The sequence below is a fragment of the Natator depressus genome, chromosome 7 (genome assembly GCF_965152275.1).
Source record: "Natator depressus isolate rNatDep1 chromosome 7, rNatDep2.hap1, whole genome shotgun sequence".
NCBI classification, from domain to species: Eukaryota; Metazoa; Chordata; order Testudines; family Cheloniidae; genus Natator; species Natator depressus.
Genome location: NC_134240.1, coordinates 29,860,521 through 29,875,250, shown reverse-complemented (window position 1 = coordinate 29,875,250; position 14,730 = coordinate 29,860,521). Strand labels below are relative to the sequence as shown.

At 56.9% G+C, this 14,730-nt stretch overlaps 1 protein-coding gene across 2 annotated transcripts; it reads right to left on the bottom strand.

The window, feature by feature from the left end:
* Nucleotides 1-168: 168 nt before the first annotated feature.
* Nucleotides 169-12,913, bottom strand: OVOL1 (ovo like transcriptional repressor 1). 2 transcript variants are annotated; one of them, XM_074959728.1, is made up of 5 exons: nucleotides 12,791-12,913; nucleotides 12,094-12,222; nucleotides 2,455-2,630; nucleotides 1,720-1,906; nucleotides 169-493 (listed from the first exon to the last, which is right to left on the bottom strand). In XM_074959728.1, exons 2-5 carry the CDS (start codon nucleotides 12,191-12,193, stop codon nucleotides 198-200), a joined length of 759 nt encoding a protein of 252 aa, XP_074815829.1. In that variant the 5' UTR covers nucleotides 12,194-12,222; nucleotides 12,791-12,913; the 3' UTR covers nucleotides 169-197. The 2 variants fall into 2 exon arrangements, with proteins under 2 accessions (XP_074815829.1, XP_074815830.1); XM_074959729.1 differs by lacking the exon at nucleotides 12,791-12,913 and adding an exon at nucleotides 12,708-12,723.
* Nucleotides 12,914-14,730: the final 1,817 nt, after the last annotated feature.

The following is a 14,730-nucleotide window of genomic DNA, read 5'->3' as shown; positions in this document are numbered from 1 at the left end:
CTGCCCTAGTGTTGGGCGCCCACCAGGGGACACTGTCTCACAGGGGCTCATTGCTGTATAGGGCCCTGCCCAGCCCCCAGGGGGCACCGTCTCCCAGGCACCTGGGTGCCCTGCAGGGGGCGCCGTCTCCCAGGCACGGGGTGCCCTGCAGGGGGCGCCATCTCCCAGGCATGGGGTGCCCTGCAGGGGGCGCCGTCTCACAGGCACGGGGTGCCCTGCAGCAGGGTGGGGAGGGCACTGTGCAGGGAGGCAGCCGTCTTGCGCGAGGCCTTGAGCAGCAGGGGGCTGTCAGGGTGCTGCTCCCGCAGATGGAGCAGGTGGCCCTCCTGGCTGTCGGCCGTGCAGCCGCACTCCTCGCACACGTAGAGCTTGGCCCGCCGCTCCTTGTAGGCATAGCGCTGCTGCACCCCATGGATCTTCTTCAGGTGCGACTCCAGCGAGCAGCGCTGCGTGAAGGCCTTGTCGCACAGGTTGCACTTGTACGGGCGCACGCCTGCAGCGGGGGGGGGGGGGGGGGGAGGGACAGGAAGGGTTAGCACTCCCTGGGCACATTCACCCCTCGTGTCTCCCTTCATCCCCAGGGACCTAGCCCCCTGACTCCCGCCTGCACAGATCCAGCCCCACTGCCCAGAAACCCAGTAACCCCACCTCGTGTGTGCACACAGACAGACACAGCACCCCACAATCCCAGCCCCAAGGGCCCGTTCATTCCACCAGTGCAGAGGGTGGAGAGGGGTTAAGAAATCCCCCAGAACCCTACGGGGAGGGCTAAGGGGTGGGGCCTGTTGCCAGGGCTCACCTGTGCAGGTGTTGGGGCAGGGCTGGGGGGGCGTGTCCCAGCAGGGGCAGGGCTCTCACCTGTGTGGAAGCTTGGGTGGGGGGGGTGAGGGCGTGTCCCAGCAGGGGCAGGGCTCTCACCTGTGTGGGTGCTGGGGCAGGGCTGGGGGGGGCGTGTCCCAGCTGGGGCCCGGCTCTCACCTGTGCGGGTGCTTGGGTGGAGCTGGTGGGGGCGTGTCCCAGCTGGAGCCCGGCTCTCATCTGTGCGGGTGCTGGGGCAGGGCTGGTGGGGAAAAGGGTCTAGGCTGCACAGGCACTGGGACGGAGCTGGTGGGGACGTGTCCCAGTGGGGGTAGGGCTCTCACTTGTGGGGGGCGGGGCTGGCTGGGGCGTGTCCCAGAAGGGGCAGGGCTCTCACCTGTGCGGGCACGGGGGTGGGGCTGGGGGAGGCAGGGCTCTCACCGGTGTGGGCGCGGGGGCGGGGCTTGTGGGGAGGTGTCCCGGCGGGGGCAGGGCTCTCACCGGTGTGGGCGCGGGGGCGGGGCTGGTGGGGAGGTGTCCCGGCGGGGGCAGGGCTCTCACCGGTGTGGGCGCGGGGGCGGGGCTGGTGGGGAGGTGTCCCGGCGGGGGCAGGGCTCTCACCGGTGTGGGCGCGGGGGCGGGGCTGGTGGGGAGGTGCCCCGGCGGGGACAGGGCTCTCACTGGTGTGGGCGCGGGGGCGGGGCTGGTGGGGAGGTGTCCCGGCGGGGGCAGGGCTCTCATCAGTGTGGGCACGGGGGCGGGGCTTGTGGGGAGGTGTCCCGGCGGGGGCAGGGCTCTCACCGGTGTGGGCGCGGGGGCGGGGCTGGTGGGGAGGTGTCCCGGCGGGGGCAGGGCTCTCACCGGTGTGGGCGCGGGGGCGGGGCTGGTGGGGAGGTGCCCTGGTGGGGGCAGGGCTCTCACCGGTGTGGGTGCGGACGTGGCGTTTGAGGTCGAAGGTGTCGTTGAAGCCCTTCCCGCAGTAGGGGCACAGGTGGCGCTTGACCTCGCTGTGGCACTTGAGGTGCCGGTTGAGCATGCGCTGGTAGCTGAAGCCCTTCTGGCACACGGGGCAGGAGAACAGCTCGCCCGGCCCCTCGCCCAGCGTCACCTGCCGGGGGCGGGGATGGAGCTGTCACCCGCAGATCCCAAGGGGGGGGTGCCCAGTGATGGGGCTCTGTCTCCTCCCCCAGGCCCAGGGACACCCCCACCAACCCCAGGAGCCCTGGGGAGGCCGTCCCCAGCACCAGATCCTCCACTGCTCCATTCCCCTCCCCAAACCAGCCCCCACCTCCCTGGACACTCACAAACAGGGACCCCAAAACACCCCCCACAGTCTCTGCCCCCCAGCACCGAGGGACAGCAGGGGAGCTGGGTGTCAGGATTGAGGGGCCTTGGCAAAACTGTGTGGGCAAGGAGCTCAGGCAGGGAGAGCAGGGAAGCTGGGCATCGGGCGGGCCAGGTGCTCAAGATGACACTCAGACCCTCCCTGGTACCCAGCCACAGTGCAGTGGGCGAGAAGGGGGTTCTCTGGGCACAGATAGATCCTGAGGTTCCTCTGGGCAACCAACCCTGCACAGCCCAGATTGGCCACACGGGGGCCCTATGCACCCTGAGCCTGGAAGAGCCCCCCTGACTCCCCTGGCCCGCAGTTCATACCTTCATTTTGGGCCGCAGGAACCCATTGTGCTGCCCAGCTGGGGGCCCCTCCCCGGGGAGCTGGGCAGCCGTGTAGCTCGGATCTCGCAGGGTCAGGTCCAGGGGCATCGGATACGAGGTGGCTTCAGCCACCGAGGGCTCCAAGTCCTTGCCCAGGGCACAGCCCCCCAGGCAGACTAGGAGAAAGCAGAGGGGAGGGTTATAGGGAGGGCTTTGCTCCCTAAGATCTGGGGTGGGGGGTACAGGCAGTGGAGGGTGGGAATCAGGCCCGTTCTGCCAAGGCCATATGGGAGATGAGCCACCTGGGCTCCGCATGGCCCCATGAGCTTGCAAGCCCCCTCGCCCCCAGCAGGCCTCACCCATCATCCACCCGACCCAAACCGCATGCAACAGGGGGGTGATGCCCCAGTAGTGGGGAGTTTCCAGGGGATTCCCCATTCCCCCGGCAGGCTCGCCACCCCACCCTCATGCCCAATGTTCACTGTCTTCCCTCCCCACCCCCGGCCCCCCCAATCAGAATGAAACAAGGTGAAAGAGGCACCAGGTGGCGTCACCCGCATGGGGCAGCCATTGGCTTGTTCACACTTCCCCCCCCCCCCGAAAGGCAGCAGCCACGGACTGGGGAGGGGGGCAGCCTGGCAGCCTGGAGAGAGGGGGGAGCCAGGCTAGGGTCATGGCAACACAGGAGGAACCCCCCACCCATACCCAGTCCCCATCCCACGAGCCAGCCAGTCCCCCAGCTGTGCAATGGATCAGAGCCAGCACCCCCTAGAGGAGAAGGGCTCCCATATCCCTTTCCCCACCCAGATTGGAGCCAGTGCCCCCCAGAGGGGAACCTCCGTGTACCCCATTGCCTAGCGCTGCAGTAAACAAGCCCCTGGAACCGGTTCCCCGAGATGTTATTGGAAAGTCTGGCCCAGCCCAGCTGGTTAATTGAGTGTTTCCACCTGGGTGTCACCTGCCCCTAGGCCAGCTGGGTGGGGGGAGAACTAGTCCAGCTAGCCAGTCACCCCAGCACTCCCCTCCCAAAGGCCACTGCAGAACAGCCTCAATATATCTCCCCTGCCCCACAGGGTCCAGCCCCTCCAAGTCTTTTGTCCTGCAGCCCACCACCATAGCATCCCGGCACCTTCCACATGAAACCAATAGCAACACAAAGGTCCTGAGTGGACTGTATGGAGTCTCTGGCCCTTCTCCCTTTACAGGGTCAGAACCCTGCATGGGGAAGGGGGTGATCAAATTGTGAGTGTCACTGAGAGCAGAAAGGCTCCATCAAAGAGCCTAGGCTGGATCCGGTGAGGGACTTCCAGGGGCGATAGGGAAGCATTAATGCCCCTGGGCGAGGCACTGGGAAGAGCTCAGCGGGAACACCGTGTGCAGTTCTGGTCACCCGTGTTCAGGAACAAGGGATCCAAAGTGGCCCGGTGCAGAGAAGGGCTCCCAGGCTGATCAGGGGAGCGGAGAACTGATCTTACGAGAGGAGACTGAAAGGCTCGGCCTGTTTAGCCTAGCCTGGTGAAGGCTGAGCTGGCATCTGGTTGTGTCTATAAATATGGAGGGGAAAGAGCTACTGAAGCTAAAGGACAGTGTTGGACAAGAGCAAATGGGGATAAACTGGGCAGGAAGCAATTGAGGCTGGAGATAAGAAGGTTTCTACCCATCAGAGGTGAGATGTTCTGGAACAGCCTCCCCTTAGGAAGGGTGGAGGCAAAATAAATAATGCAAGAAGGCCACACTGGGTCAGACCAACGGTCCACCTAGCCCCGTATCCTGTCTCTGATAGCGGCCCATTCCAGATGCTTCCGAGGGAATGAACAGAACAGGGCAATTTCAAGTGATCCATCCCCTGTCATCCAGTCCCAGCTTCTGCCCGTCGGAGACTAGGGACACCAAGAGCAGAGGGCTGCATCCTGACCATCTTGGCTGATAGCCATTGATGGACCCTCCTCCAGGAACTTACCTAATTCTTTTCTGAACCCAGTTAGACTTTTGGCTTTCACAACATCGCCTGGCAAGGAGTTCCACAGGCTGACTGTACATTGTGTAAAGAAATACGGCCTTGTGTTTGTTTCAAACCTGCTGCCTGTTACTTTGTTGGGTGACCTCTGGTCCTTGTGTTATGGGAAGGGGTAAATAATTCAGGATTTTATAGACCTCTTTCACATCCCCCCCTTAGTTATATCTTTTCTAAACTGAACAAACACCAGCTTTTTAATCTCTCCTCATAGGAAAGCTGCTCCATCCCCCTCATCATTTTCATTGCTCTTCTCTGTTCCTTTTTCAATTCTAACGTCTCTTTTTTGAGTTGGGGGTGAGCAGAACGGCATGCAGGATTCAAGGCATGGGTGTCCCAGGGCTTTCTCCAGTGGGATTATGATATTTTCTGTCTTATTACCTCACCCTTTTCTAATGGGTCCTAACATTCGCGGAGCATTTTTGGCTCCCACTGTCCCTTGAGCAGATGTTTTCAGGGAACTACCCGCAGTGACACCAAGGTCTCTTTCCTGAGCGGTAGCAGCTAATTTAAACCCCCCTCGTTTTGGGTGGATAGTTGGGCTTATGTTTTCCAGTGTGCGTTACTTTGCATTTACCAATGCCAAGAGCCCAACCCAGCTGCGGCTGGAGCTGGATGCATTTCTGTCAGGGGGGTGGATGGCTGTGATAGCAGGGCCTGGACACAACGGCGCAGGAGGTCCCTTTTAGCTGGTGTTGGCTTTGCAGCGTTTCCTAGAGCTGATCAGACTCCAGGCTAGCCTGGTCTCTGGAGGACGGTCGCACAGCTGGGTCCTCTCCCTCAAGAACGCTTTGTCCCTAGCTCACCTTCACACTGGGTGATGGGACCTGCACGTCCCAAGGAGTGCAGCGCTCACTGCGGTTTATAGATCAGATATGGGCTTTGGTGCAGCTGGGGCATGATCCCCTACTTGCTTTGAAAATTCAGGATCAAGGCTTTAAACTGACCCCAGGAGTCAGCTGGGAGCCAGTGGAGAGACTCAAGCACAGACCTGAGCTATGGCTGCTTTCTGTACTGGCTGGAGCCTGTGCATCATTCACTGAAGCTGGCCCCCGTGTGATCATCTAGTCTGACTTCCTGTAGGACCCAGGCCATAGGGCTTCCCTGCATTAATTCCTGGCTGAATTAAAGCAGAGCCGGTGCTGCTATATACCACCCTGCCGGCTGGACACCCTTCAGTTTCTTCTTACCGCCAGTGACGGTTGTTGGAACAGTGGTCTCTTGCTCGCAGGTGTCCCACAAATCCCTAGCTCTTCTGCTTATCTTTGTATATAGTTACCCATTGTTAGTTAAGTGTTCTCTTCTAGTTGTTAATTGTAGTCTTTAACGGCTGGGGGATTTTCCCCTTCACCGAGTGCCCCGCGGGGCCCTGGGGCATGCCGTCCCAGGGCGTCAAACCCTGGAGCTCCTGCGCCAAGCCTATGCCCACAGGCGACTCCCATGACTCCTGTCTCCAGTGTCTGGGAGAAGCCCATCAGGCAGACAAGTGCAAGATCTGCAAGGCCTTCAAGCCTCGCACCAGAAAAGAGAGGGCTATTCAATTGAAACAACTCCTCATGGAGTCAGCCCTCCGGCCGCAGCAGGACCCAGCCCCGAGCACTTCGGTGCGGAGCGCTCCTCCGAACGGCACTTGAAAAGGTCTCGGCCTGCCTACCCAGGGGCCGGAGTTGCCAGCAAGAAGGAACTGAAGGGGGGCCAGGCCGGCAGGGTGGTATATAGAGCGCCGTACCGGTGCCACTCCAGGGGGCTCCACAGCCGGCCCGACGGGTAGCTGCTAGGAAAAAGTTTCCGACAGCCGTGCACACATCGCTCGCACACACCTAACTGGAATAGACATGAGCAACACTTCTGGAAGAGCAAGAGTTACAAAAAGGGTGAATAACCGTTTTTTCCCCCCACCAGCTCGCTGCACAACGGCCTGAAATTCTGACCCCTCTGCTAAAGTTGCTAGAGCCGGGGGCCATTCCTGGAGACTTTCGCAGGGGGATCATTTATAAAGCCAGAGCTCTTCCTTCAACTTTTGTCTGCCACTGAACAATTACATCCTAATATGTATGCCCCTGGGGGCCAGGATTGTACAGCGCCAAGCACAACAGGGCCCAAATAGCCATCAGAGGACAGCAAAGCACATATGTGGCAAGACGTAGAAATATGGGGCTGACCTCGAGGTGTCACCTAGTCCATCAGCCCCTGCTGAGGCAGGACCAAGGAAACCCCAACCATCTCTGACAGGTGTTTGTCCAACCTGGTCTTAAATCCCCCCCACCCACCCACCGAGGACAGTGCTGCTCCAACCTCCCTTGGGAGCCTGTTTGCAGGATCAGGGCCTGTGTGCACGTAAACAGATTCCAAAGCGAGAAGGAACCGCTGGGATCACCTAGTCTGACCTCCTGTGTAGCATAGGGAAGCCCTAGGACCTGTGTGAAAGCTGGGCTGAACCAGAGTAGATCTTCTAGAAAGCCAGTCAGTCTTGATTTAAAAATGGCCAGTGATGGAGAATCTTTGGTCTGTTGTTCCAACGGTTAATTACCCTCATGGGTACCAATTTGCTCCTTATTTCCCATCTGAATTTGTCCAACGTCTGTTTCCAGCCATTGGATCTTGTTAGACCATTGCTAGATTGAGGAAACCCTTATCAAATATTTCCTCTCCCCTCCACCCCCGGTAGGTAGTTATAGACTGGGATCAAGTCATCCCTTAACCTTTGCTGTGTTGAGCTAAATAGACAGCTCCTGGAGTCTCTCACTATGAGGCATGTTTTCCAAATTTTTAATCATTCTGGTGGCTCTTCTCTGAGCCCTCTCCAATTTATCATCATCCTTCTTGCATTGTGGCCACCAGAACGGGACACAGGATTCCAGCAGTGGTCGCACCAGTGCCACATACAGAGGTAACAGAACCTCCCTAATCCTACGTTAGCTTCCTTGTTTATACAGCCAGGGGTTGCATTAGCCTTGCACTGAGAGCTCATGTTCAGCTGATTAGCCACCAGGACACACCTCTCCCAAACCTTTCTCAGAGTCACTGGTCCCCAGCATAGAGTCCCCTCTCCTGTAAGTATGGCTGCAGTCTTGGTTCCTCTCTGTATAGGTTTATATTTGGCTCAGCTGAAATGCATATTGTTTACGAAGTGATCCAGATAGCTCTGTAGCAATGACTTATCCTCTTCATTATTCCCCACTCCCCACTCTCCGTCTGTCTGCGCAAGCGTCATTAGTAATGATTTTTTGTTTTCTTTGAGGTCCTTGATGAATGTCAGAAAGCACAGCACCAAGAACCAATCCTAGTGGGACCCCACTAGAAACACCTCCTCAGTGCTGAGTCCCTGTTTAGTTACATTTTGGGACCTATCAGCTGACCCACTGTCAATCCATTTCAGGGGCCATATTGATCTGGTATCATTCTAGTTTGTTTTAACCTCACAATAGCATGTGACACCCAAACAAATGCTTTACTGAAATCTACATCTATTACAACACCCCTATGGCCTTTATCAACCAAACTTGTAATCCCACCAAAAGAGATATCAAGTTAGTTTGACAGGATCGGTTCGCCATAAACCCAGGTTGATTGGCATTCATTATCTCCTGCATCAGTCACTCCCTTATCTTGCCCAGGAATGACATCAGGCTGACAGGCTTATAACTGCCTAGGTTGTAGAATATTGACTCTGGGAGAGCAGTGCTGTGTAGTGGGTAAGAGCAGGCAGGGCTAGGAGTCAGGACTCCTGGGTCTCCTGTGCTATCTCTACCTCGTGGTTCCTTGCCCTGAGAAAGGAGGGCGGGGGTGAGGATCTAGTGTTGCTCACACGGTAAGGGTGAGGAGAGGGGATCAGCCCCTACCTTGCTGTGACTTGGAATGGAGCGGCCAGGGCTTAAGACAAAGGGGAGAGCCAGGAATACAGGCTGCAGGGGGCAGACAACCCTGCTGTCCCCCAGGGAATTCCCGAGGAACTGATGCTGGGATCCACCTTCCCCCCCCCAACATTGGAGCATGGGCCAGGAGCACCGGGTCAGAGATAGGATGCACACGGCCCCCAGAGCCTGTGACATGTAGGGGCCTCCCTGGCCCTGGCTTACTTGGGGACCCTGGTAGCCATCTGATCTCTCCCACAAACAATGAGAGACAGCCCCTGCTCCCAAGAGCTCATAGTGTAAACAGTCAAAGGGTGGGAGGGGAAACAAAGGCCCAGAGAGGGGAAGGCACTTGCCCAGGGTCAGTGGCAGAGCTGGGAATAGAACCCAGGTGTCCTTAGTCCCAATGCCAGATCAGCTGGTCCCACGTGCGGAGACAGCTTCCAGGAGCAGCACTTCCCCCTACACCTGCTGTGCTAATGGGATCACTGGCACCCACACTTCTGATGCCCTCCCTTGAGCCTCCCAATCATATCACGGCCTGATTTAGTCATGCCAGAATTCATAGAGGAAAAGGCGGGACCAGGATTCAGCCCTCCCTCCACTCCCAGAGCTGGGATAGAACCCAGGAGTCCTGGCGCCCAGCCCCCTCTGCAAGTGTCTAACCTGCACTGGTTGATATTTAAGCCATTGGCTCCAAGGGGTGGTGCCAATTTGAAGGGACACCCCAGAGTAGGGCTGAAAGGCTTATCTGATCAGAGGGGGCAGCAAAGCCTGACCCATCAGGGGGATGAGACAGGGTTAAAGGGAATCGGGACCAGCCAATCAGTGAGTTAGTAATCTGTCCAGGGAGAAGTGGATAGAGCTGGGACCCAGGACTCCTGGGTTCTATGCCAGCTCTGCCAGAAGGGGTCAATTTCTTTCCCCTCATTGGCTCTCCGTTTTCCCTCAGATCTCACATTGGCCCTGAGGACCAGGCAGGGCAGGGGGTGTCTAACTGAAATCAGGCCCTTTGGATTAGTTAATGACCCAGATGGACGCCAGGTTCTGCCAGGAATCAGCAGGTTGGAATCCACAGACAGCTACTCATAGAGCATCTGGGTATTAATTACCAGCTAATTACAGACTCCAGGGCCAGGCACTCCCAGGTGGGGTGCTAATGCACACTCCCTGCGTGCTGCAGTGTGGGTCATGAGCCAGGTACTCAGCGTCCCGTTGATTTCATTGGGGGTCCTTGCTCACCAGCCCTGATTCCCCTCCCACCATCAGATTTACAGGTCCCCTTGCTCTGATCATTTCCTGCAGCCCTCAGGGCCTCTATCCCCAGCTCTGGGAGAGGAGTGGGGTCTAGTGGTTTGAGCCCCTTGCCTATTGCCCATCGGGGGCAAAAGTGACAGAAGTGATATAGAGATCAGTCTCCTCTCCCCCCATTGAGGAGCTGGGGGATTCACCCTGCTGGAGGGAGCTCTCCCTGCCACCAATCTGGGGAGACACCCAAATTCAAAGGGGTGCTCAGGTGGCACCAGCAGGGGAAGGATCTGACCTGGACTCAACCAAAAATAAGTGACATCCAAGTTTACAGTCGAGCGCTTACGGCACCAGACTGGGTTCTAGCCCCAGCTCTGACCTGCTGCCAGACGTGGCAAATCCCTTAATCTACCCCAACAGCCATAGATTTAAAGGGACCTTTAGACCATCTAGTCACCCCTGCACTGAGCTCAGTTACTTGTGTTTGACTAAAGCATGTTTCCAAAAGGCATCCAGGCTTCTCCAAGAGATGGAGATGCCACCACTTGCCTTGGCCATTTGTTCCAATGTTAATCACTCTCACACTTAAAAACCTGGGGCCTCCTTTCTCACTTGAACATGTTTGGCTTTAACCCACACATTGGTTCTTGTTCTGCCTCTCACAGCTAGATTAAAGACTTTTCAGTACACTGTTTGCTCTTAGACACTGTCATCAAGTTACCTCTCAAGGTTCTTTTTGAGAAGTTAAACCAGATTGCCTTCCAGCGAGAGGCTTGAGCTCATGTTCTCCAGCCTTTGAGTTTAAGGTTGGTCTGGATTCTAGACAGGTTGAACAGGTAGAATAGGCCCAAGCTAGGATTTCTTTGCTTGCATGGGATTCTTTTTTAAAAAAAGAAAAAAACCCATTCAATGAAACTTTGAGACCATTCAATTAAACTGGTTTCTAAAGCTCCGTTCACTGGAGCATTCAGACCCAGCACCCTGCACTCACAGATCAAAGATATTTCACTAGCCTCCAGAAGAAAAACACTCTCCCAGTACTTGTCTAGCCCACCATCACAGAGGTACCTGGGTGCCTCATTGTCTAGAATCTCTCCCACACACACACACACCTTGAGTGCTATCACCCCCATTTTACAAATGGGGAAACAGAGGCACAGAGAAGCTAAGTGACTTGCCCAATGTCACAGGGGAAGTCTGTGGCAGAGCAAGGAATTGAACCCAGGTTTCCCAAGTCCTAGGCTAGTGCCCTAACCACAGCACCAGCCTTGCTCTTTACAATGTAATAGCTGGCAAAACATCTCTTAGAATTAAAGCTATGGCAGGGCTTCCTAGTGGCTTGAGCAGAGTAAACCCAGGAGTCCTGACTTCTAGTCTCATTCCCAGCTCTGTGAAGGAAGTAGAGTCTAGGGTTAGGAAGGGGGGCTGGAAGTCCAGACCCCTGGATTCTATTCTCAGCTCAAAGAGGGGAGTGGGGTCCAGTGGTTAGATGGAGTCAGGACTCTGGGATCCTTCCCAAGAAGGGTGACAGTACAATTGGTTCTGGTGTTCCTGACTTGGCAGTTTGCAGCACTCCCCGGCCCTGCCCCCCTCACAGCAGGGAGCCAGCATCCCCACACACCTCCCAGCCCCTCAGCTAACAAACAAGCCAATCCCAAGAGGGAGTTTAAACATTAAAAGCCACTGCCCAAGCATGGCCGCTGGAGTTCTGCATAACTGCGCTTCCCCCACTGCCCGAGCAGCCACCGCACTGGGGCTCCCCCGGCTGAATGGCCAGGAGAGGAAATGGGAGGCTGGCCTGGTAAAGAGTCCCAGGGGAAGAGCAGTGCCCAGAAAATGCTGATTGGAAACCCTCGTGGGTCCCTATTGGGATCCTGGCTCCAGGCCCTAGACACACGCACAGGCTGCCATCGGCAGATCAGTTAAGGAAATGAGCTGGGTCCAAAGGTCACCCTCCTGGAATCCGACTCCCGGCACCAAGAAACCGTTGCGGGCTGTTCCGTGCAGAGAGGGACCCGAATCGTCGGCCCCCACATTCCAGCCGGCCTGGAGCTGTATGTCAGGGCACTGCCATTACTTTGTGTGGCAAGCCCCACTCCCACCAGGCCAAGCCACTTCACCTGGTTCCCCAGCGCTGCTGTCCCCCAGCCTCCTGTGCTGAGCTTTGAACAGGTGACTTGCCACTCTGGCAGCCGGCACGGTTGTGTGCTATCCACAAGCACGAATGGCAATATTTCAAAGAGCTCTAATCTCCAGCAAGGAAGGCTGGTCTAGCGGTTAGGGCTCTTGCCTCGAATTTGGGAGACGAGTTAAATTCCCTCTCCGCCACAGAACCCCCCCCCCTTCTCCCGTAGGACCTTGGCAAGTCACTTAGCCTCTCTGTGCTTTACTTTCCCTTTCTGAGCAATGGGAATGATTGCCCTGTCCTGTCTCCCTTGAGGGTTGTGAGGTGCTCAGATTGCAGGTGCTGGGGGCTGATAAGTATCTGCACAGATCTAGCATCCTTCCTCCAATCAGACTCACCTGGTACATAGATCTCTCCTCTCTCTTCATCAGGCAATTCACTCCAGTTCCTCTTGCCCACAGACACACGGGATTTTTTCACTAAGAAAGCCCGAGGCATCTCCGAGATCAATTAAATTGCCTGGGATTCTTAAACAGATCAATAAATAAATAACAAGGCTTCTGCCTCTTAGCATAAAAACAGGGACAAACTTTCACCCAACTTGGGAAGGGGTTTTTCCTTTCAAATAAAATAAAATAAAACAGTAAGTCAGCAGCAAGAGGGATTTCCAGGGAGCAGGTGACGTTGCAAGGAGAGCAGCGAACAAAAGTTTCCTCAACGTTCTAGGATGGAACCTTGCAACAAGCCAGGCCCGCAGCGCCCTGGGGATGGACCGCTGGGTCCTGGTCGGTTTCACCCAGCGCCGTTCTTCGCGCGCAGCCTGCGCTCCGGTCAGTTTCAGCCTCCCAGCAGGTACAGCCGCGGAAGTGGCGGGGGAAGCGACCGGGGCGGGCTACGGAGCAGGCAGGCTCCCCGGGTTCTCCGCTAACCGCTCCCCTGCCGGGAGAGCCAGGACTTTTGCTGGCTCCGATCCGGAGGGACAGATCGGATCGGGAAGGGGAAAGAACTGTACCTGCGCTGAGCTCATTAGCGAGTTTGTTTTTGAAGGAGGGGGTGGGGATGGCGCATGCGTTTGGAAATAACGGTGTCACCCACCTGTGCGCTACCTGCCCAACCGGTTCCCTGCCAGGAGGAGATTGTGTGTCACCCACTGCTGGGGGCGCCCCCCCTTTGTTTTCTTGATGCTTCAGCGTGTCCGAAGTGGGAGCCGCTTGGGGCGGGGGCTTGACCAGGGGCGTGAACACACACTCCTGGAGGGAGTGCAGCGGGAGGCAGAGCAGAGAGGAGGAGGTGCAGTGAACACGCTGTGCTCGTGAGTGCGGATCAGTCCAACCCAGGTTGACCCGAACAGCTGGACCTTGATGCCATTGAATTTAACACCAGGAAAGGTATTTTCTTGGTTCAGGTCCGTGATTGGCCGTAAGGACCTGGCCACACTCCAGGTGTTTTAAACCAGTGTCGCTCCTCCCCTCTCCCCCCACCCCAGTGTATCACACACACACCCCCAATGCGCACAACACTGGACTGGTGTGAACAGCAACTTACACTGCATTGGCCTGGTGGTGGAGGTACTGCACCAGAATTCATAGTGAGTTGCACTAGTGTGACCCTCTAGTGTGCATGTGCCAAGGTGCTTTGCATGAGTGTGATCTGATGCAAAAAACACCTGCACTAATGCACCCACGTAGGTGCAAGGACCCACTCTGAGATTTTCCATCAATTAACAGGCCAGATCTCACTGGGCGGTCCCCAGGACCCCAAGCCTAACTCTCAGTGGCTGGCACAGGGTTCTGCCCATGCCTAGGAGCTGGCAGAATCAAGGAGGAGGCCTGGCTTCATGGCTGCCCGACCAGGGACACCTTGCACCTGATCACTATCGGCGCGGAGCTCCCATAACCCCACGTTGCTCCCCTCTCATTTAGGCATGGAAATAAGCTGCTGAGATCTCTCCACAGGGCTCGGCGTCCCCATCTCTTACGACAATCCCCCCAAAATGAGACCTGGCTGGTGGTACGGATCCCTGTGCAAAATCCACCCCCTCAATTGTGGAGCACTGAAGGCCTGGGAATCAGGCCTCAGATGTCTCACCATGGGTTCCTGCAGCCAACAATAGATGTTAGTCCCAAGAGCCCCAGGGGAAGGGGTGGGAAAGAGAAGCTGCGCTGTTTATTCCGGGGTGCAGCTCAGCTCCATCTGGAGGCGTCTGCTCCTGTTTCAAGGGACAAGTCAGCGGGGTGGTGCAGGTTGCGTTGGAGGGGAATGTCAGCACGGCGGCGTGGGTTCGCTGGCTGGACGTTAGCTAGGCTGCACTTAGCCAGGCCGGAAAAGTAACTTGGCAGGAAACTTTAGACTCCTAAAAGAAACTTAGGACTGGAAGGGGGGTCATCCAGGCCAGCCCCCTGCCTTCATGGCAAGACTAAGAATGAATGAATTCCCTCACTGAGACACACTGCAAAGGTCCATGGAGCAAATTTTAATGCGCAGGATGTTGAGAGTTCAGATCCCGCACGCTACCCCAGCAGTTCTCTCCCTCCCGCATGGAAACAGAAGCAGGCACATCCCAGGTCTCCAAAGCCCTGAGTCTGAACGAGTTGGGGGGAGTTTTGAGGGAAGGGTGTGAGGGGAGGAGTGTTTTGCGGGGGAATATATGGGACTGGGGGATGAGATGTTCTGGAGTGAGTGGCTGGGGTAAGCAAGGGATTGTGGGGGAAGTTGGGGTGGCATTTTGAGAGGCTTTGGGGGAGAGTTAGAGCAGGGAAGGCTGGGAGTCAGGGTTCTGGGAAGAGAGTGGGTCCCCGTGGTAGAATAGAGGGGGCTGAGGCTCGGGACCCCGGGTTCTATTCCTTGCCCTAAGAGGGAGTGGGGTTAATTGGGCTAGAACAGGGGGGCTGGGAGCCAGGACCCCTGGGTTCTGTTCCCAGCTCCGGGAGGAGAGTGGGAGAAGCAGGAGGTAGTGAAGAGCTTCAGCCATGCTCCACCCACCATAGCACTTAATCCCATATAGCCCCTCCTAACCACGTGTCCCCAGCTTCTGC

What these genes read in the sequence shown, in the direction of transcription:
- OVOL1 (XM_074959728.1), bottom strand. Translation starts at nt 12,193, where the DNA reads ATGCCTCGGGCTTTCTTAGTGAAAAAATCCCGTGTGTCTGTGGGCAAG. An exon ending in TCCTGCGGCCCAAAATGAAG is followed by an intron (nt 1,907 to 2,454) that starts GTATGAACTGCG and finishes CGCCCCCGGCAG; the next exon opens with GTGACGCTGGGCGAGGGGCC. An exon ending in CCACGTCCGCACCCACACCG is followed by an intron (nt 494 to 1,719) that starts GTGAGAGCCCTG and finishes CCCCCGCTGCAG; the next exon opens with GCGTGCGCCCGTACAAGTGC.